The sequence below is a fragment of the Xiphophorus couchianus genome, chromosome 10 (assembly GCF_001444195.1).
Source record: "Xiphophorus couchianus chromosome 10, X_couchianus-1.0, whole genome shotgun sequence".
Lineage (NCBI taxonomy): Eukaryota > Metazoa > Chordata > Actinopteri > Cyprinodontiformes > Poeciliidae > Xiphophorus > Xiphophorus couchianus.
This window is the reverse complement of record NC_040237.1, coordinates 14,105,431-14,128,327: the sequence shown is the minus strand read 5'-3', so window position 1 is coordinate 14,128,327 and position 22,897 is coordinate 14,105,431. Positions and strand designations below refer to the sequence as shown.

At 41.1% G+C, this 22,897-nt stretch overlaps 1 protein-coding gene across 12 annotated transcripts in view; it reads right to left on the bottom strand.

The window, feature by feature from the left end:
• LOC114152074 (shisa family member 6) overlaps nucleotides 1-22,897 on the bottom strand; it is a 97,195-nt gene that overhangs the window by 6,000 nt on the left and 68,298 nt on the right. For 6 of the 12 annotated variants that reach the window (XM_028029770.1, XM_028029773.1, XM_028029775.1 and 3 more), the window contains one exon: nucleotides 5,504-5,566. The exons of 2 other annotated variants lie outside the window; for them this stretch is intronic. In XM_028029770.1, coding sequence (XP_027885571.1) covers nucleotides 5,504-5,566 — 63 coding nt within the window. Of the gene's footprint in view, nucleotides 1-2,898; nucleotides 2,920-5,503; nucleotides 5,567-22,897 lie in introns of all 12 variants that reach the window. 4 more of the 12 variants (XM_028029768.1, XM_028029769.1, XM_028029774.1 and 1 more) reach the window with 1 other exon arrangement.

Genomic DNA, 22,897 nt, shown 5'->3' with positions numbered 1-22,897 from the left:
TGTTGGCTTTGCAAGAACTCCAATCATTGTGTTCTTTCACAAATCTCGCCTTTGAAGTTCTATTTCTGTCAAAAAAAATCTATATAAAAACGTCAACATCCAAGTACCTGCTTCTCAGAAACGGTTGCGCATCTAAAACTCCAGCTTTCTGTCGGTGGCAGTGGAGCAGTGGGGTGGGTGGGGGGCACTATAGGTGGAAACATCACATAACTGAGCGAGCGTTTGCTGCGGGACTGACTCGACAGGTGAGGCGGTGGTTTGACGTGAGGAAACGGTGCTCTGAGAAGGAAACGAGTGGAAGAAAACAAGACAATACACGGAACGAGCGCTGTGTGCTGGAGAGTGACCCTGCTCATGACAGCATTGTGATGTGATCTGGGACCGGGCGGGGGAGCAATGCCCGGACTGACTGTTGTTGAAGCGACGTGCTATGGTTTCAGGAAGACACTTGGGGTGGGTTGCTGCCGAGAGGCATGTCTTAAGGACCTAAATCTTCTGTTATTCTCACTCCACTTTTTTTTCTCTTTTTCTTTTTATCTCGCATTCGCACGCATGCATGCGTGCAAGCATCCGGAGTCTGTCCCATTTACCTCCGTCTTCCTCACTCTGTCAATCTTATCTATCCCGCCATGCTGCCACCCACTTTTCTCCGATTCTTAATTCTTTCTTGTCCATCCAGTATTCCCTTCTCCCTCATTTTCTCTCTGGCTGCTTCTCTATCTCACTTCCCCTGTGAGCCTTGAGTCTGTCACAGTGCAGAGCAGCAGCATGGGTGCGGCTCTAAAGCAGCCTCCATTGAACAGATAAAAAATAAAAAATGGGGCTTTAGTAAATTTCTGCAAGATGGAGAACATGAGGCTAAAATGCAGCAAAAATGTAGATGAGACCATCTGAAATGGACAAAAAAAAAAAGTTGGCTAATATAAGAAGGAGAGAAAACTGGACGGGAAGCTGGACAAAGTAGGGCAGAGGGGCGTCGAACAACTGCTGGGGGTCCCGGGAGCTGCAGGGAATGGGGACTGAAGGATGTGAATGATTTGTAAGTGGAGTGTTCGGCAATCCTGCATCAACAAGGAAGAACCGACTCAGAATGTGGCATGCTGTTAGCGTTCAATAGAGCAAACACGTTTTTACCCCTTCATCAAGACGGACACTACAACCACACAGACCTGGCTCAAATAGTCCCAGGCTTCTGGGAATGATCAATTTCACACAAAGCTTTACACCATAGAACTTGAGATTATATGTTACTGCCAACAAATTCAATGGAAATGTAGAAAAAAAATTTTTTTTGAGTGTGAATACTGTGGAGAGAAACCTGTATGATGGCTGAACGTGAGACTGGTCACCTGGAAGTGGTTGCCTGAGATCCTGGAGTCTCTAAGCAGAGAAAACTGAATCAGGGTAAAAAGAAAATAACAAATTATTATATTGTTTATGGTGCTTAAACTGTTTGAGTAAGAATGATGAGCTTGATGATATAAAAATTTGGCTTGTGCATTGAAGTTGCAACGAATTTTAATTCGATTAGTGTTGCATCACTCCATTCAGTTAGTCACTGTGATGACTAGTCACCAGAACATTAACAATCAATTGTCCATAAACATTTATTGAATTATTTATTTCTGATTCAGTAAATGATTTAGAATATTGTTTTCCCTTCTGCTTTGCTTTGTGAACTGCATGTTTGAACGCAGATTGTAGCAACTGTTGTTTTTAGCTTTTAAAGCTAAATTGGCTAATTTGTCATAAACCTTGGTTGCTGACACATTGACACCACCATTACTAACCATTACCAGTAATGGTGATGGTCATGGCAACTATCACTAATCCTTTTACTAGTTAGTGACCATTAAGTTTTCTTTGCTCCTTTTTACTATTTTTCTGTAATTTATTTGCATTCCTTGAATGTTGCTAGCCTAGCTATAAAGAGTTTCTTGAAAATTGGAAGTTGAGGTATTTTTGTTAATAAATTTTCATCTTTAGGAGAAAAGCTGTTTGCTTTTATTTATTCTGTTTATGTTTATGGCTTTCTGTTTGAGAGCCGTGACGCAAAAATCCACCCCTTTAGCTGTTGTATAAAACCACACCTCACCAGACGGGTATTGATAAAACAATAATTGACTGTTTGGCTAATAATGGTTAATACAGAGGTGTCCTGAGTCGATGAGATCTAAATTACCAGCTTTATTAACATTTTCCCTTGGTCCTTACTAATAGATATTAACCAAACCTATTGTCGGAGAACATCAGTTTCACACATGACTACTGCAGTGTTTAACTTGCATTGGTTTTTAGGTTAGGAGTAAACCATCTAATTAATCGTCATTATTATCTTTTGACAAATATTCATTATGAGAAGTTAGTGGATTGGAATAAATATATATTTATTTCCACTCTGGGTCTCTTACTTTAAAACAAAACAGTCATGATGCAGAAACTAACAATAGTCAATATTGTCACAGCGGTTCCTGCTGTTTTTGGCCGAGTTATATGTTTTTTCTTAGCGTAAATATGGAACTGTAGTATTTTGACCTGTTGTGGCTTTGTCCACAAAAATGACAAACTCAGTGGCAGAATTTGTTGGCAGTAAGAAAGATTTAAGTCGCAACTTAAAACCTCGGTTTGGGTTGCGCATTTGCAATCGCGTGAAATCTTAATAGTAGTTTGAACCCAGTATTTGAAACCACATGGCAAACCCTGAAAGTTTCCCGTCGGAGCGGGATCAAACGGGCTTTCAAATCTACTTAAATCAGGTCTGAAAAAAAAACACACCAGCCGATGTGGAAGAAAGGAGGACAGAAACGTGAGGGTGGGTTTGTGGAGGATGTACAGTATGCGTGATCAAATGGCGTGAAGAAACACTTATATCAAATCAAATATGTATGCATGACTTACCACGTCTCAATGATCGGTGAGCTACCAAACCCAAGTAAAAACAACAACAACAACAAAAAAAACAACAGTAGTGTTTTCAGAAACATGTCAATGGCAAGAGGGGGCAGAAAACACACTGCACACAAACCTTCTCCACATTCAGCATGACCAGTGCAGAAAATCCTCCCACAAACAATTATTCTGATGAATTCAGCCTTCGCCTCCGGAGGCTCCGGTTCCGGAGTCTGTGCCTGATTTGCCATTTTGTGCGTGTGATGTAGAGCAGCGTGCTCCGGGTGTGTCAGTAGTGGGCCGCAGAGAGGCTCGGAACATTGGGTTTTATCTGGGAAACACACTGCATGCTGAAATGCGAAAGGACTTTAGCCAGACTGTGATCAAAGTGGCTGTGTTAGATATGTTGTTGAAATGGATTTTTCATGTTTCCCACAGATCTCCAGGCATTTGTTCCCAGTGTGTGGCTTGCTTATCTGGGTAAGTGTGTCTACACCATATGGTCAATTATGTCCACAAAAGGAAAGAGCTGCTCTGACTGCAAGACGTCGGACGCGTTTCCTGCATACTTGAAATATTTTTTCTCGTTTTCTACTTTTAATGAAATGTATAAGAAGAAAATGAAACAAACCAAATCTAAATGGCGGGGTTTGTGTTCAGATCAGTGGCTCTTTGCTGTTTGTTCTGGGATTTTCTGCTACGTCTTTGTACGTGGGAGTCTGCAACCCCGGACCAGCCTCGGCAACCCTCACAAGAACAATTTAGACTTGACAGCTGAATGACAGAAATAATAACAAAAAATGATTTGTAGTGTTGCTTCTCTTGGGCGCTATCGAGTTTTGGTGATAACTTTTGTTACTTGGGATCCCAGAAAAAAATTCTGAGTTAATATAAAAAACATTACTAAAATAAATTAATAATGAAATTTCACATAAGCTATAAAATGCTTAGATACTTTTTTTCTTAACATGGCAACTCTAAATAAATAAGTGTTGGCTTATATGTATCTCAACTCCTGATGTCCTTTAGGATGGACATTCAACTTTGAAAAAAATCCTGCAGTTTGACAATATTTCCAAAATAACTTCAAATACTATCACTGGAAATATTGGAAATGTTTATACTGAGAGCAATTTTATTAGCCTCCCATGAACTTAAATGTATATTTTTGAAACAAAATAGACACTCGCCACTCCCCTTCTCTAGTTTCAGAGCAATGCTTGTCTTGTCTAACGTGTGACGCTCACCCATACCCAAGTTCAGATTTAGAACTTCATTGCCATAGGTCAAAAATAAACTGGTCAGTGAATCATTGAAATGACTAAAGTCCTATTTTTGTATTTGCTTAAACCCAGAAATCCATCATGTCCATTCCAGTGGACGTGAGGTCTGATGGGGTTTTAAGGCGAGTTTTTATCTGACAAAACAATATATAGGCAAACAATTGTTATCTTGAAAGTTCTAGTCATGTATTTCTGTGACTCTCTAGACCAGGGATGGGCAATCCTGATCCTCGAGGGCCAGTGTCCTGCAACTCTTAGATGTCTCCCTGGTCCAACACACTTGAATCCAACAGCTGAATCACCTCCTAAGTGCAGTCAAGTTCTCCAGAGTCCTGCTAATGATCTCATTATTTGACTCAAGTGTGTTGAAGTAGAGATGCATCTAAAAGTTGCAGGAGACCGGCCCTCAAGGCCTGGAGTTGCCCACCCCTGCTTTAGACCAGCGTTTCCCAACCCTGGTCCTCAAGGCAGACTGTCCTACATGTTTTAGAGGTTTCCCTGCTTTAATGTTTCTGATTCAACTGATTGCAGTTCAACAAACGCCTGTTAATCAGTCATCAATTGAAATCAGCTGGACTGAAGCAAGGAAATACCTAAAACATGCAGGACAGTGAGGACCAGGGTTGGGAAACACAGCTCTATAGTCTAGAGGGCCACATAAAACCTTATGGTGGGCTGAATTTGCCCCCCGGGGCCTTGAGTTTGACAGATGTGATCTATAGTCTAAATCTGTGCGAAATATGACTAATAATTGTCCTGACAACTGATTCTCCCACCTGAGCTGTAGGTTTCTGCTGCTCCTCCAGAGTTACTTTCTTAGCTTTCTGGTGGTTTCTCTGGCCATGATTTTTTTCCTGGTTTTCCCAGTAAAGTTTAATTTTTATGACGTTTCCTAGTGGTAGGTGTCTTAAAGCTTGGCTAATTCCTTCATAACCTAAGCCCTGCTTTCTGCCTGACCTGTCTGCTGCGTTCCTTGGTCTTCATAATCCTGCTTGCAATATTCTCCAGCAAATTTCTGAAGCCTTTACTGCACAGCTGCATTCATACTGCGATTTAATGACCCACAGGTGGGCCCTACTGCTCATTATGAACCAGTTTTCCCATATGTCTGCTTCATAAAACCCCAATAAAATATGTCGCAGCTTGCCACTGTAATGTGACAAAAAGCTGGAAAAACCCAAAGAGATATGAATACTTTTGCAAGGCACTGCACACGGAGCGAAACTGAAAGAGAGGAGCGCGTCATCGGGTTTCCCCGCCTGTCTTTTTCCAAGAGCCGCCTCTCGAACACAGAGCTGAGCCAAGAAGTCACTTCAGTCACTTTTTCTTACCATTCTTAGGTGTGCGTGTGGGGCTACCTAGAGCCACATGGTTATAGCTGTGCTGATGGGTACCTGCAATGACAAAAAGCAGTGAAAGATCTGTTGAATGTCCAAGAGGAGCTCCAGGTGTCAGAGTGCAAACACAGTGGTGTGAAGGAGAGGCATTTAAAGGGATAGTCCACTGCTTTCGCGTCTATGGTTTTTTGAGGGCGAAAAACCATAGACTCTGTATTCGACTTGTGATCAGAAGGTTGTAGGTTCGAATCCAACTGCCTCCTGACACATGTCGATGTGCCCCTGGGCAAGGCACCTAACCCCAAATTGCTTACTGATCTGCGTATCAGTGTATAATTGTGTGGTCAAAATGATTGGAAAAGCACTATATAAGTTCAGTTACCATTTGAGTTGGATGCAAAATTATGATTTCTTTTTTTAAGTAGGTGAAATATCCCTTTATTTATTTATTTATTTTACTAAATTAGCACAGTGGACGTGAAGACAGGAGGAGAGTGAGAATTGAAGCCTGCTTAGACTTCAGCTCTACCCAAAAAAATTGTTTACATCAAATAGCATCCAGAGAAGAAGAGCCAACAGCAAATACATTAGAGAAGCAAAAAAAAATAAAACAAATAAAAACATAAAGCAGGGTCAGTATGCAATATTTATTACATCCTGTCCTGGAACACACAGGCAAATTGTATTATTTAAGAGTAAGTCATACACAGCGACCACTTGAATCGATGCGGTCCTATTAAAAACGATAATATATATGCAGAGCAGCCGGCACAAGAAGCTGCTGGAAGATTAATGAAGCAGGAATACTTGCTGACCAGTCCGTGTTCTATATGTTTCGGCTACTGCCGAGGAACACACAGGCATTTACTGCAACTTCACATTGCATAAGCAACATCCATTTTGAGGTAACCCGGTTCGAATCCATCTCAGGCCAAAATAAATAAATACATCTTCCAGAAAAATAAAAAATTAAAATTGCAGCCCCATTTCTAAACTACCTTTCCTCCCCGGGGCTTTAGAAGAAGTGGGGGCGGAGAAACGCGTTCCTTCCGTTCCGACGGCTTGTGGCCAGATCCAGTCCACAGAAACACATTTGCTTAGTTATTGCGAGTGCTGTGTTGATGTTACAGCTCTGGTTTAACTTGCTCCCACCTCTGTTTTTAATGCCACATTTCTCATTTAGTGGGGATTTCATGAGCTGCTTTAGACTAGATAAAATGATTTCATCAGTTGAAAATTCAAATAGCAAACATTTCTTAATTAATAGAAAGAGCCACCTTTATTTAAAGTATAAAAACATTGGGTGTTATTTCCCCAGATAACTAGGCTACTAACCAGCCAGTAAGACTCCACTGTTCAGCCAAGCCTGAGAAAATTTTGTCTTGACTTTCGCCAAGTCACTAAACTCCTGATCTAAAACTTTTTCTTACCCAAGAATAATTTTGTAATCATCTCCGATACCAAATCCTGAACCATAGATAATTATATGTGTTTTTAAATCCTCTCATTTAGATAATTGGAATGCTCCTTTTTACTTGTGTTAACAGCAGAAAAGCCTTTGATCGTCTCCAGATAGTGCAACGCAGCTCAAGGCGCTTCTGCAAAGTGCAAAACACGGTTTGGCCGTGAATTCATCTAAAATTCAAACTGTTTTACTTTTTATTCCAACAAGTAGAGATAATAATAGGTAGCGGCCGTGGTACATAAAAAAAAAGAAGCCCGAAATAGAAACGTCGGCTGCGTGCATGTAACACCGCAGTGACATTCAAAAGCTTCAGCAACAAAACCCAGTGAAATAATGCGGCAGATAAAGGAGAAACATAAAACATAGAAGCACTGCGTGGAGCCCAGCAGCCCTCCAAAGTGACATCTTTTCGAATTTTTATGACAGAAGGCTATTTTCAACACAGGCTGTCACTATCACACCATCAGGCTTCGTGCGGTAACCTTGTGAGCCGCATTGTTCTGTTATGTATTGTGATGGAAATACGCGGCAAGCTTGGACTCACAGAATCACACTTACGAAGTCAGAAGAAATGATTGAGGAAATTTCATTTAACACGACAGCTTCCTCCGCCCCGGAGGCAGCAGGCTCACGCACAGAAGCACACAGACCTTTAACACACCCAGGAATGGTTTACCATCCTGGAGCTGCTACAGAATCCCTTTCGCAAGACTACACATAAAACAGTTTGCGCATTTTCTCCCAGAATACACTAATCTTACTTGTTTTTAGGTGCATCAATGCTCCTGAGTGTTGACAATGCTGATCTGAGAAAGGTTTCTGACATAGCTGGGTAGTCCTGCCGCAACAACTTTTTTTTTTCTACAATCTTTTAATGGCTCACTAAAAGAAAAGAAGTCAAACCCAAATCACCAGCACATATCTAACAAGTTAACACGCTGCTCTGATTCTGTTTTGGTTTGGGCTTGACATGACTGTTGGCATCTGTATCTAGCCTCTGGAGTCCACCAGATCATTTTCGTGAACAACGCATCTACGATAAAACTGACTAGCAAACTATCACTTTCACAACATAACAGTAAAAGAAGCCTTAAGGTGTACTTTCTGGGGTTATTGTTATCCCCTTATGTTTCCACTACATTTATCAGGGTAAAAACAGATGACCAGGGTAACAAAAGTAAACATTTCCCCCTAAATATCTTGGATAACATTTGGTTAAAACTTTAGGTCATAATACCAACCATTGGTGTCGTCCTTATATTCTCCAAAGCACTTTACAATACAATCAGTCACCCATTCATGCACACATTCACACACAGATAGTGGAAAACTACGTTGTATCCAAGGACACACTAACTGTTTCAATTAACTTTTTTTTATGCGTATTTGGAAGCATTTCAAAAGTAAAAATGGCATAATTCACCAATTTTGCAAAAAAGGTTTTTATGCCCGCTTGAGGTAAGTTTTGGCTTTTCTAAAAACAAAATAATTAAAATGTGTTAAAATATAGATGGAAACACATTTCTCAAGTTATGACAAAGTTAACACCCCCATCCTCTCGTGGTTTCTGTGCCTTACCAGAGGCACAAACCATTGACTTGGAGGAGTGGCGTCTTTCCATTTTTCTGTGACGTATGGGTCATGCTAGTTTGCAACTTCTAGCTCTTGCATATTACAGCAGTATTACACAGCTACACATAGCTTATTGAATTATGCTGGCTTGGCTGAGTCCCCCCAAACCAGGAGACAGAAATGTGACAAATTCCACTGAACGCTGGATCTCATCGTCCAAACATCCCTTCTGTGTCCTTACCATACAACTGCTCAAGTATTTTATCACAGCTTCAGTAGGATAGGTTGTTCTAAACGCAAATTACAGTGGATATGTAAAAAAGAAGTCATTTTCTACATCAACTTCATCCGTCTAATGAGAAGCTAAAATATACGTGGAAGATGGAGGACGCCTCAGACAGACCGCCAGTCTATTAGTGGCCAACAGAAAGACACACACGCCCACACACCCCAAAAAACTATCCACAACCAAGATCTTTGATACGGCTCAGGGAATACAATTTCCTGCTAACGTTTCCGCCAGATGATGCTAAAGAAATCTCCTGACTACTTTAGATTTGAAGGCGTTCGGCGATAACGAGCGGCGACATTTATTTTTGCGTGTGTGTGTGTGTGTGTGTGTGTTACCTTCCGCCTCAATCGGGAGAGTGGTTTTAATTTCAAGCCACAGAATCAAGAGTTTCAGCCAATCATCCACCCTCCCACTGGGTAAGGAGTGTTTTGCAGATGACAGGAGACGTGATGCAGTGTCGCGGCGCTCGGCTGGGCACTGCACTGTGGAGGTGCTTTAGTTGAAAGATGGGACCTTTACTGAGCCCCTTGTACTGGGAAAGATGATGAATGACAGCCATTCTCAGCTGTGTGTGTGTGTGTGTGTGTACACGTATATGTGGCTTTTGCGTGTCACGTGTAAGGAGGAGGCGGCAATAGACGGAGGCTCCGACATAGTAATGCCGTCGCGACACGTTCTTATGCTGTCTGCTGCTGTGCCTGTTTAAAAATGCATTAGAGCCAACTGGTGAAACATCAATTTACATCTGTCACAGAAGTGAAGGAGGAGAGCGAGGCTCACATCACAGCTCTCGATATTTGCTCAGGCTATGAAGATAGATGGCATGTGTCTTGTCTGTGTTCCTCCTTTCTCTTTACTCATATCTCTGCTTAACAGCGACTCTCACTACAAATATTGCTCAAACGGCGGTAAATCCACACACATCCGAGGCCCTCTCTGCCGAACATATTAAACGGTACTCATCGTGATAAAAAAATGTCTGCCCGTTTACTGTCAGAACTGGAGGAATCCAAGCTGCGGTCGGAGATTTTGAAGCGATAGTCGCTGCTTATGGATGGGCAGTGTTGGTGTTTTCAAAACGTGTCGGGAAAACAGCTTTTTTATATTTCCTGGAGTTACAAAATTAGTTTGATTATTTGAGTCTGACAGAGAGGCGAAAACAAAACGATACTTTCTGACCGTACTTAAGTGTCGAGCTTTTTAGCTGCATTGTCCATTAGTTTAGTCAAATAATCCACCTCTCACCTCTCATTGGCCAACCAATCAAATCCAACACAGACTTTGGGTAACTTGCGAACTGACTCGTCTATCTGTCTCTCTGCAGAGATGCTTTTCCCCTCTGGGTATCGCAACAACTTGGTTGATTTCCAGAAAATGTCACTTTAGCCACAATAATAATAATAATCATGATGGACATTTAATTCCACATTCAATCTGTGAATCCAAGCGCTGTCCTGTCTTAAACAGGAGAAACTTTCACATGTCAGATACTTAGCAAGGCCGCAGACTCCTTATGTTATGAGGTTCCAATAGAACCTGCATGAAGAGTTTGCTTTGACGAATCCTACAATCCCGCAAAACCATTTGACGTGGACGGCTCGCAGCCAAGGTGTGTGTGGTTTGTTTTAATGTTGACGTTTTAAAAAGAAAAAGTAAAAGTAGTGGAGTGGCGCAGTACTGTTTTCCTGTTTGGGCTTCAGATTGTTGGAATACATCAGATAATAATACCATCAGAACTAAGAAACATTACATCACTGAACTCTTTCAGGAAAACACTTAAGCAATGGTTTCTAGACAATCAAAGCCGTACTCATGTCTTGAATCATTTTAAAATGATCTGATATGTTTTCACCTTTTCTTATGGATGTGACTTGTTTTTACGGTAAATTACAGCAGCTATACACTGAAATCTGTCATAAACCATAAGTCATGTACGTTGTTAATCTCTTCCATCAACCTGCTAGAGGAGTACAGATGAAAATTAGCTTCTTTGGCTAAATCTGGCATATTTCTGTGATGTATAGTCATGGTTCCCTTTATGAAATTATTAAAATCCACAAAAAACAATCCAACATCCATTAAACTTACTAAATTAGCTCTAATAAGATGTTGTGCTAAACTCCTGGGCTGAATCCCACTCTGGGATCTTTTTACATAGACTTTGAGTGTTTCCCCATCCATACGTGGGTTCTCCCCAGGTACTCTGGCCTCCTTTCACAGTCAATAAACACCAGTGTTGGCTTAAATTATCTCTTTTAAATTGCCCTTAGGTGTGTGTGTGTGTGTGAATGGTTGTCTGTCCTGTGTGTCTCAGTGATGGACTGGCAACCAGTTCAGGGCACATCCTGCCTCTCGCCCAGTGACTGCTGGAAACAGGGACCAGCCCCCCAGGCACAACTGGGTAGAGACAATCGGTGGAGGAAGTTGGAGTTGACTTGATGATGGATTCATGTAAGAAAAAAGATTAGAATCACTCTTTTCTTAAACATTTTTGAAAAAAGTGGAGAAATGCTTTAATGTCTCTAGGTAAGGGGTGGCGGGAATCCAAAAAACACACAAAAAAACAAGAGGGAAATGAAAGAATAAGTAACTTGTGCAATGGCAGCCCTAATGACCAGCCTCTGATTAATTTAAAGAGCTGCCTAACACTAGAAGAAAAAAAAAAAATTAATAGAGCTAATCAGCACCAAACAGGAGCAGGCTGAGCCGTAATGAGGACATGACAGTTAAATTCTTAGTGAGACAGAAATGAATACCTGCTCTGAGTTTTGACACATTATGGATATTGTGCTAATGAGAATTCAGGCAACCATAAATATTAAAAACAATTTTAAAATCTACACAAACGACTCGAAAGACACACAACGGGGGTGGATATAGCGCCCAGCGAGATGCGGCTGGCGCTTCCATCACAGACGGCCATTTGTATGTTTCAGACGAATCACTTCTACTGTGTAGAAATGGCAAATTTCTCATCACAGTAAACTGTGAACTGAATGTAGCAGAAGAAAACCTCGAGCTCCTGAGAAAGGAGTTGTTTATTATTTACGTTATTTTCATCCCAACTCCTCGACCTGTTTTGTTTCACGTGTTTGCAGACGCAGCGGAGTATCGGGTTCACTCCACAGCAATCCGGCTGACCCCTCCAAAAGTGCTGGTAAGAGTGTGAAATGAAACGCTAGATAAAGTTTTAACGTGCCGACGCGGCGGTGCTCTGTTCCACCGAGCCGCTACAGATGCACAAACATGACCTTCATGGTAAAAACATCAACAGCAACAACCCGTCCTGTGAATCCTGACTGCAAAAACCAACGCCTGAGGTATAGAGAGAGGGCTCTGTGGACCGATGGAGCAGAAATGTATTATTTTAAACTGGGGCTGTTTTTTTATTGATTAAATCTGAATTATTTAATGTGAATTAAAGGTGAATGCACTTTTTTACTTTAACGTGGTTTATTCTTAACCTTGAGGGTAAATCGTGGATTTTGTGTAAAATTTCTGATCTCTGGACGGTGCAAAGTTTTGGACTGTAATGCCAACTTCGACCAACTCTGCTTTCTCTTAAAGAGCTGGAACTTAAAAAGACATAAACCAGCATTGAAAATATGATTGCTCTAAGCGATTGTTAATGATTGATACAAGAATCAGAGTTGACATTTTCATAACATCTTAAAACAAGACATGTTGATGGAGGAACCATTCTGGCTTCAGCATTGTTACAACAGTTGACGGGATGTATTTCATAGACAATGCAAATTTTTATCAAACACTAACACATCTTGGATGCTGCCAACATCTTCAAAGCCAATATTTTCGACAACAGACAGATGTTTAAAGTTTAACTGGATAAAAAAATATGTATATTCTATATTGTTCTCTTCTCACTGTCTGTGATCTTTTGACAGGGTTTCACTTTCTTCTACAGTCAAAATGAACCACAGAGATGCTTTGAGACGTAGAAAATACGATTTGTCTCTAAAGAGCTTCTTAAAAGTTTTTACTGTATTTAAAAAAAATAAAATAAAATGAACAATAGATATCAAACTCTGAGTCTTTTTCACTGAGTAAATGTAATAAATTTGGTCCCCAATCAAACAGAATCTCCAGGATTACCAAGTCTGAAAACACCCTAAGAATGAAAGTGGAGTTTTTTTTTAACTGATCTGACAGAATCAAACAGTAAGAAAATAAAAGCATATAGTGATTAAAAGTGACTTTCAGATTCAGTTTTTAGGCCCTAAGAAATTTCTCTACAAGTCATTACTAATATCCTGGAGAATTAGAGAGGAAAGAAGCCTGTTTCACAAATGTACCTGGCAAACAAGTAAACAAAACTGCATTTCAGAAAGTTCGGCAATACAGACGTAATGTTCAGTTCCTCTGGAGCCATGAGTTTAATGTTCACAGGAATGAAGTTGGGACTTTTAATACAACTTCCTGCACTACTTTTCCGCCACTCTGCAGTAAGGCCCCCCAACGCCCATTTGTACGCACAGCTAAAAAAAAAACCCAAATGTGAACCAACACTAGGCAATTTTCTCAAATTCTGATCTCACTCTGCCGATTTCCACTCAAAGCCCCGGTCCGAGGGGCTCTGAGGAGACGGGCGTGAGCTTCACAAACCAGCCGAGCAGAATCAGAGAAGGGCCAAGGCTCATTAAGACCCCGGGCGGCTTCGTTCAGTGATCCCATCATAATCTGGAGACCAATTAAATTCATTCAAAAAACTCCAGCACAGTTAGCCTCCCACCAAAACTCTCCTTCCGCTTATCAGCTCCTGACACCCCGCGGCCTCGTCACCTTCCTGGCCTCCTGAAGCTTATGTCAGAAAATAACCTCCACACACGGCGTTGCTCTGAGGCAACCCCAGGAGCCTATTAGTGATTAAAGTTTCCTCCCGCGTACCTCGATGTCGGTCGGCTCTTGCATTTACCTCCCTAGCTTGTCGTGCTAAAGCGCGTTCGAAGCCAGCGGTGCCGTTTCTTAACACGATGACAAAATCCTTTGTGACTGACATGCCCCCTTCAGATTACCGGAGTTAAATCTCTAAATGGCCGTTTGCGCTGCCAGCATGCGGTGTGTGTTTTGTGAGACTTAACGGTTAAATCGGCCTCAAACGCATCTACGATCAGTGAGCTGCGGAGACCGGTCGCACACGCATTCCTCTAGATACAGTCGCCTGCAACTCCACAAGAGGATTAATCACATTAAATTTCCCTCTGCTTACACAGTAAGGGTTCTCTGGAGAATACCTCCTTGGCGAGTTTGCATAATAACATCCAGATGGCGGGCAAGTGAGTCAGTAATATGACATTTGGTGTGGCATTTTGTTTCACATCACACTTCCAAGCATCGCATCCATATAAAGCACTCTGGGGAGGCATGCCAAGGGAGAGCGAGCCAACTGGAAAGCACCTTGAAACCCCCTGCCAAGGTTAGAGAAGCAATCGCAGAACTAATTGTAGTTACACGCTCGTACCCGTATTCCTGTGACTGCCATTGATTTCTGCATTCTTTGATGTCCAGGCGGGAATCCCGCCTATTTTTCATGAGAAGAAATGTTGCAGTGCCTTGCAAAAAGTGTCCTCGCCCCTTGATCCAAATGGCCAGAACAATTAATTGCAGCTTGCAGTGAAAGAAATGTACAACTTTAAACTTTATAGAAATAAAAATGCGAAAAAGTCGACATGATTTTGTGTTCAACGTGTCAGAAAACTAACTCTATCACAGTGAAGCTGCAAAACACGGTGGTGGCTGCATTATGCTGTGTGATATTATTTGCAGCAAGAATAGGACAGCTGGTCAGAATTAAAGGTAAAATGGATTATGTTTATTAGTGTGCATTCAGTTGAAAAACCTTTTAGAGATTGCAAAGAACGGTGCAGGACGATGACACAGTTTCATCTGGAGATACTTTACTGTAAAGCAGAATGTCCTAGTTAAAGTCCACACTAAATCCAATTGAGAATCAGACTTCTGTATAAATGCTTTCAACCACGTCTGACAGAGTTTCAACTATTTCCAAGCAGAGTTACAGACTGTAGATGTGGGAAGCTGGAAGAGACATGTAGTCACTAAAGGGAAAATGATCAATGGGAATGAAAAGTTTTACAAGACTCTGTGTGCTTATAACAGAGAGGGGAGGAGAGAAAGGTGGTGCACTGCCAGCAACTCATTTATCCATGCAGACAAACGTGGTCATCGGGGTGTTTGACTTGGCGCCCGTGCGTTGCCAAAAGTCAACTTCATTATGTCAAGTAAAAGCAATTTGCAGGAAAACAAACTCGCAAAATGCCAGAATCCTCGACTCTTCCACTTCCCACAGGAGAAAAAGTAAGAAGCCGGGAGCTGGGTGGAGCGCGACAACAGGAAACTATTCCACCGGGTACTGGTGTGTGATAAGTGTTGACGGGGGTGGGAGAGCAGATAGCATTGTGACGAGACAGTGAAATGATGTTGGTCTGAGTCGTTTATTTATTTATTTATTTTTTAAGTTTAAACAAATATCTGTGGAGAATAATCTCATACAGAACCAAAAGAAGTCCATACAATGATTTAAAAGGTCATCCTTTCCTCCCAGGAGGGTGTTTACATTCATGCAGGAGTATTCTAGCCTCGGGTACATCATTAAAGGTCAACTTTATATCACATGGACATTGGTGAATTAACTCCACTATACTGCAGCGCACAATGGAAACCAAGACGTTAAAACTGGACGAACAACATTCTCTTTAAAGTTACCCTTGATACAAAGACCACACTCTAATGTCCCTGCAATGAAAGCTCACTTGATGGACAACGTGTCAGTATTACAGAGGATAAACTGGCCTACTGGTGTTTGTACAGGGCTCTGAACATGAGACTCCTCACACTTTCTAAACAGCTGCCATGAGGCCAATGGTGGCGCAACATCAAAAGCGCAATCAAGAGGCTGCCACACAGCTTTCTGCCTCGAGCTGTTAATTACGTCCCGCATGCGGTACTCTACCTGCTTTCAGGTCAAACTGCAGGAATTTTAAAGGAGCTAAAATACCATCGTGCTGCTGTCAAGATTATGACCTTCATGCCATCGTAGAGATTTTACGTTTTATCTATTTGTGTTTGTTTAGATACTTTGGGTTATTTTGCCATAATCTGTTGAAGATCAAAGAGAAACATTCACATTTTGCAAACTTTTTGCTTTATGGTGCTGATGGAGTCAAAACAAAACTGATAGGATTTTCTTTTGACATGCTAGACATATGTATTTTTCAGGGTGTTTTCACACCTGATGGTCAGGTAGACTCGGTTTGTTTGGGGACCAAAATTGCAACATTTGTTACATTTTCAGCTGGTCATACTGTCCAGACTAGTGGAAAAAGTTGTTCCCCTCCCTCATCTATGGTGGCGCTGCCAAATGAAACAAAAACCCCAGAAAAAGACATAAGGGCAACTTCCTTCTTCACAAAACTTAAAACAAAAAGCGATTGTAGGATTCCTTTTTCGTCTTTGTAAAAGCTCACGAGTCATTTTAATGCTAGCGCTAGACTCTCATGTTTGTTTTGGTTGCATTTACCCAGAATGCCCTGCGCTACAGACCACTTCCTAGACCTTTCACACAAATGAAGTAGAGTTTGATTAAAGCGGAGTAAACAGGGCCGATGTGAATGAGCCTTGAGAGAAAAATCAACACTGGGAAAACATGCATATGTCACTCAGAAAGGCACCGTCTTAAATCTGAACCTAGAACCTTCTTCCAGCGCTATCATCTACAAATGAGAGAACTCTAATTTGAAAAGGCGATTATTTAGCCTGCCAACAAAATTTGTCCAACCCCCTTAAAAGAAACAATAAATGCATCAGGCAAAAAAGTTTGCATGGTATACCTTTACCCAAAGTCCAAATAATTGATTGGTGCACATCGGGGAAAAACACCCTTAAAGTTTTAGCTTTCAACTCTTCCAAGATCTTCAAAATGCACGTAGCATGGTGGACTCAGACAGCCTAGAATACACTACAGACAGATAGACACAACCTAATGAAAAGCCTAAAGGCTTGATATCACTCAACAACACACGAGAGCAGACAGAGGAGCAGTGGGGAAGTGAGCGCGGGGCTATGGAGTCAGAAATACACTGGACGCTGGATAAAGTGAGACAAAAAGCAGATAAGAGAAAAAAAAAACAAGGATTTGGTGGAGTGCTGCAATAAAAAGTAGAGAGAACCATCAACATGGGCGAGTGATCACAAGCCCTCACAGCGCTCCCTCAGCCCCTCACCTCCGCACCCCCCCACCGCGGATTCATAAGAAAGCCATCGCCTGCTCTCTGCTCCGCTCCCCTCATGGCATCCTTCTCTAAAACCAGCAGCCATTCTGCTCATTTAGCCCTGCCACGCAACATGCTGAAGCTATGACAGCCCCAAAAAGGAGCTCGCGCTGCCACGAGGGCTTCAGAGTGCACAACCTTTATGGGGGTATGGGGGTGGGTGTGTGTGTGTGTAAATCCATGTGACAGGTATGAATACAGATAGTGGAGTCCCGCCGGCTCAGTTGTCAGTGTGCTGTGCTGTTAGTAACACCTCCTTGCCTTCCTCTCGCCGCCGAGGACGCGGAGGCAACGGAAGCCACCGTGGGCCTGACATTTAACAACTGACAAAGAGTGTTCACATTTAATGGCTAAAAGTTAACTGTCATAATAGCCCCACTTCACTCGATTAGTGGGGACAAAACTTCAGGGCCCTGGATAGAAGCAGCTTCCACCTCTCCATTGATTTCCCTGGCAGAGCAGGAAGCTTAACGCTGACCCAATTGCAGCATTGATGATAAAGCTTCAGAGTTTGGTTAATAGAACTTACTGCTCTGCTAATTTTGGCTTAACTGAGTGGCTACTGTGGGTAATGCTTTGTAATTAAGAAAAATGACCATTTGAACTCAAAGCTTGACTTTTATCCAAAGGTATTTGTCTCATTCAGCCAAAACTATAAGAACCAGTGAATGTGTAATCTCTGCACTAACTTCTGTCTTTAATTTCTCTGATCTGCGTTGCTGATGAATGAGTCGTCTTACACCTATAGAGCCTTATAAAGGTTTTTCTACTCTTTCAACCTTTTCAGTAGTGCACACATGCGAGATGGAGGCAAGATGCATAGTTTTCAACAGAAGTGTACGATACTGCACATTTTGATTTCAATCCGATATCAAGTAAATTACAGGGCCAGTATCGCCGATACTGATACCCAAGTATTGATATTTTATTCTTGTGGTTTTTCCTTATTTCCTTTTTTTTTTTTGTTAAAACCTGGAACAGACTTTAGATAAAGTCTATAGGTGTCTACAAAATATTTGAATAACATCTTCACACAGCAGAAACGGAAACAGTAGAAAAACAAATTTGTGTGGATTGTTTACTAAATAAACTGCAAAAAATGAGATCTAATCAAAGCAAAAATCTTTTTTTACTGTGGAGTTGGGAAACTACAATACAAAAATAATTTTAAAGAAATTCAAGAGGAAATCTGGAACTAAAATATCAATCTTATCACGCTATTAATCCCATACTAATACTGACTTGTGGATCGATCTGCCCACCTCTAGTTTTAGAGGTTGCCACGTATGAAAAGCTGAATAACACTAAATATATTTAGTGACCAGCCAGTAGAACATATTGGAAGCCTTTTCATTTGACTCCTGCTGAGTCTTTTGTAAGTATCCACTTAAAAAAAAAGTGTAATAGAAGAGATAATATATATTGTAGGTTTATATGCACAGATCTATGCAGTTTGAATGTTTATGTCACACTTGTATATGTAAGTTTATTATCTTACAAATGCATTTCCCTGTCATATTGGTGGTGCGCTGTGGGGTTGGTATTTTCTCAGGTGGTAAACAGTTTGAAATATTTGTGTATTCGCGCTCTAGAAAATCCCAGTCAGAAGTCCAGATTAGAAATTGGCTGTTCACAGGCATCCAGTCCGGCTGAGCAAAATAGAATGGGCAAAACGTTCAATATTGATGTGGAAACCTAGGAAACATGTGCAGCTGCAACTGCAGTGGATGGTCGTTCTAAAAAGCATAGGGATGCCTGGGTAAAAATACACATAAAAATGTTCATATTTTTATTTGTATAAAGTTTAGTCTATTAAAACATTTGCAAGCCGCTGTAATAAGCTATCTCTTCACCCACTGTTTTTAACCAAAGCACAATTTACGTGGAGCTAAGACGGAATAAATATTAACATGTATGCCAGCCTAATTGGTTGACACATCAGTGTGGTTTCTGAAACTTGACTGCGCTCCACGAAGGCAGTGAGTGACAGCTCCGCCTAGGCATCAAGGCAGGAGGCAGAGAATTTATTGTGATTTCAGTGCCTCCTGCAGACTCACTCGTTGATTTCTGACTTGAAAATGCTGCTGGCAGTTGCACTGGAGCTCCGTCAGTCTCTTTGTACCCTCATTTTTAATTCATCACGCTGCAGCTAACGCTCTGCGAGTGTTGCATATTAAAAGTTTTCTGCTGTCGCTCGGTCAAAGTCGAGTGCTCAAACTTCATTGCATTGAGCCGGCAGGACCTTTAGAGAGCCGTGCATCAATAAAACACCTGCAGACCTCGATGGACCGAAGCTCTGTTGGGAAGGAGTGTGGGTCAGACTCAGAATTCCTCTTTAACAATGTGACAGACAAACAATTACGTCAAATTCTTAATCCTACTTGTTTTTTTGTTGTTGATGTGACCTCATTTTCATTATCTTGTGTTAAGTTAGTTTAAATATGCAATGCTATAAAAATGTTCCCAAGTGTTAAGGAATCATGAGCTGAAAAAAAAAAAGTAAATATAGCTGCCGGCAGCAGAGGGTGTGAACCTTCATCAGTGCAGACAAAGTGTTTGCATATTGTAGCACGTGATGAAGCAGCATTGTTTCCATTTGTTGATGCAGCACTTGGGTAGCATATCTTTAAATTGCGTAGTCGTGTTGTAAATGTGTGGCATACTGTGTATGGCATTTCAGTTTTGTGAAATTAATGTAATGCTGTGGACTGTAATGACACATCAAAATTGCAACAAAATTGCAGAAGCTGTCGTATGCACTTGAGAAAGGAATAGTGAGGCTATATCTGTATTGATATTTGATGTTATGGATCCCTTTAATTGGCTTGAATTTACATAAATATACCCATTTAACTGCAGGTTTTATTTTTTAATTTGTCAGTATAATTTTGTCATTAAGAGTCATGACAGCACACTTTTTAGAAGCATACATTCTGGTGTCTGCACTTTGAATTTTGACCATCTATTTGAACAATTTGCTTCATGAACAACTAATGGCTTATTTGAAGTTTTGCCCAATTGTCAAAAAATGTCAGAAGTCACATACTGAATGTTTACTATATTGAGATCTTAAGTTGCTGTACCGTTTCTTAGTGTTTTTGCTATTGTTTTGTAAAACAAAGTGGGGAAGGAAGATTTTGCTAAGCCAGTCGTGTCGGTCTTCTAAATATTTGTTTTGTTTTTGATGCATTTCTATTTTGAATACTGTGTGTATACTGGGATCAGTGGGGTGAAATCCACAATATTCTGCTTTGTAAATGTAGAGAAAAAACCCAAATGGCCCTGTCTTGTTTTGTTTTTTTTATGTTAAAAGATCGACTCAACATAATTGGAACAATCTGAGCGCTCCTAGTGGTCATAAAGCTGTAACCCAAATTGAGTAGAAAGTAAGGCATGCCACAAGTTTCACTTTCAGTTCAAATTCCCATTATTATCCTGAGGCGAACCAGTTGTTTGGATAGTATAGTTTGATTATTAACGTATGGGAGATGCGGTGGATTGGTGGAATTTTTCAACATTTACAAAAGAAGTACATGGCTTCATATCTGCCAATGCCATTGAGACAAAATGCTCACATTTCACACTCAGACAGGTATTATAAAGCTAATATGCTGCACAAATGATATTGATCTTAAATCCCAGTAAATGTATACCTCTCCCAAGTTATTCATGCTAATTTCCAGTCTTGCATGTACAGTGCATTGGTGTTTACCTGCTAAGGAAGTTTCCATTTCTCAATTTTCTTATGCGTTAACATAAGGTGAATAAAGACGGTGCTGGAAGTGCACTTACAAAACAACTTTAACTCAACGAGATGATTGCACAGAGTGTCTTTTCAGGTCTGCTATCCAGCCGTTGTAGCACTACTCTATTGTTTGCCCCGGCGAGAGAGCAGGCCTGCAGAATTAGAGTCAATCCTGTGCACATCGTTTCCATTACGCACCCTCATCTCATGTGGTATTTAACAGGGTTAGCTTTAAATACTGCAGCGCATGTCTGTTTCATATCAGCAAAAAGAAAACAAAAAAAAATGACCAAAATGAATAATAGTGATTTACTTCCTTGAACTGAGTTGGGAAATCTCTTGAAGAAGTCCTAAAACAAACAAACAAACGATACGACTATCGGTTTTCTCAGCTATAATGAGCCATCTCCATTAATTTAATAAGAGCGTCTGTTTCTATCCACATGGAGACGATCCTTCTGATGAATCAGTTTTGCCATCATAATCATTTGTACTTTGTTAAAACGGCCGTGCTTGTTGGGTTATCCATATTTCACATCGGATAATGACTAAATCTAAATGCATGTGTTTTGAATTGGTTGAAATGAATAGCTGAGATTAAAAAAAAATAAAAATTCAATACCACTCTAATGCTCTAAACGTGTGGAACAACCCCTGTCCAAGTGCTTCCATCTGGTACGCTGGTAAGTATCGCTCTTTATCTCATAACTCACAATCAAACCCCCAGACAGCAAAGGCCAAGTTGTTACTTGACGTGTCATCGCCTTTCCCTTTTGACAAATGTGCCGGGATAGTGTCCGCGGTGGTGGGGAAGCAAGCGCAAGACGTTGAGATGGACTTCGTGACCGGCTCGTTGTGGAAAACGATGGACAGGTGAACTCTTGTGACCCCTGTGAAGGCAATAAAGTAACCATTCCACTGGGAGAGCGGAGTTGTTGTGTCACAGCAAAAGACATAATTAGCCCAGGTTTTTCTCCCTGAAAAACCAAAGCCGGCATTTGCATGGTAAGTTACATCGAATGAATAAATATAACAGCGAAAGCCGTTTCTTTTTTTCTTCTCAGCAGTCGACGGAGGTGCCAACCAAGTCCGCTTGCAGGCTGTTGAAAAACAGACTTCCTTTTGAGAGGAGGTGGAGGGCGAGGAACAGGCAGAAGAGGAAGAGGAGGGTCCGTATATCGTAAGCAAGGATGAGCACAGATTTATCTGATGTCTCCTTAAGATAAAAGAAGTAACATCATCAAAACTGCGTTTATCCGTGCCTTTATAGACCAGCCCTCCTCTCCACTGAGACGGACAGAGCCAGAGAGCACACGCACGGCAGAGGTTAGCACATCAACTCCAGCGTCAGGACATCACAGAGAAAGTGAAGCAAGTTTTTAAAAAGAAAAACAAACGTACATTTCAGAGGGCACAGATTAGAACAGAGGAGTGAAATGAGGCCGACCAGTCGGGTTCTAAGGCACAGCACAATAAAGAGACTAAACACGATGTGGGCCGGCTGCAACAAACACCAGGAGCGTCGCTTTACTTGCAGTGCGTTTTGGCTTTTTCATGTTTTCCACAACTTCCATCCAATCTGTGCTCAAGGAGTGTCCCATTCAGTTAATAAATGGAAAATAGAGCAGGAGAGACGGCAGCTGTACGGTGTTGAAGGCAGGCCCACATTAGCACACAAGAGTTTAGAGCAAAACCAAGAAAGGGTGTCACGGTACCAGGTTAGTCATTCACAGCTACTACAGGTTTCTGCACTTTTAATCGACCTTACAGATCATGTTAGTGAGAGAGACAAGGGAGGAAGAGACATCACTGAAGCTACTGCCTACAAACAAGGTTACTGTCTGTTTTAACATTTTTCCTCATATGAAATAAGAACAAAGGAAATGATTTTCTTTTCAGTAAATAGCTGATTTATATTTGGTATGATGGAGTATTAGGGCCACGCTAACACAAGAGAATTAAATTACAAGAATAAAATAATTATAATATTATAAGAATAAGCTTGTAT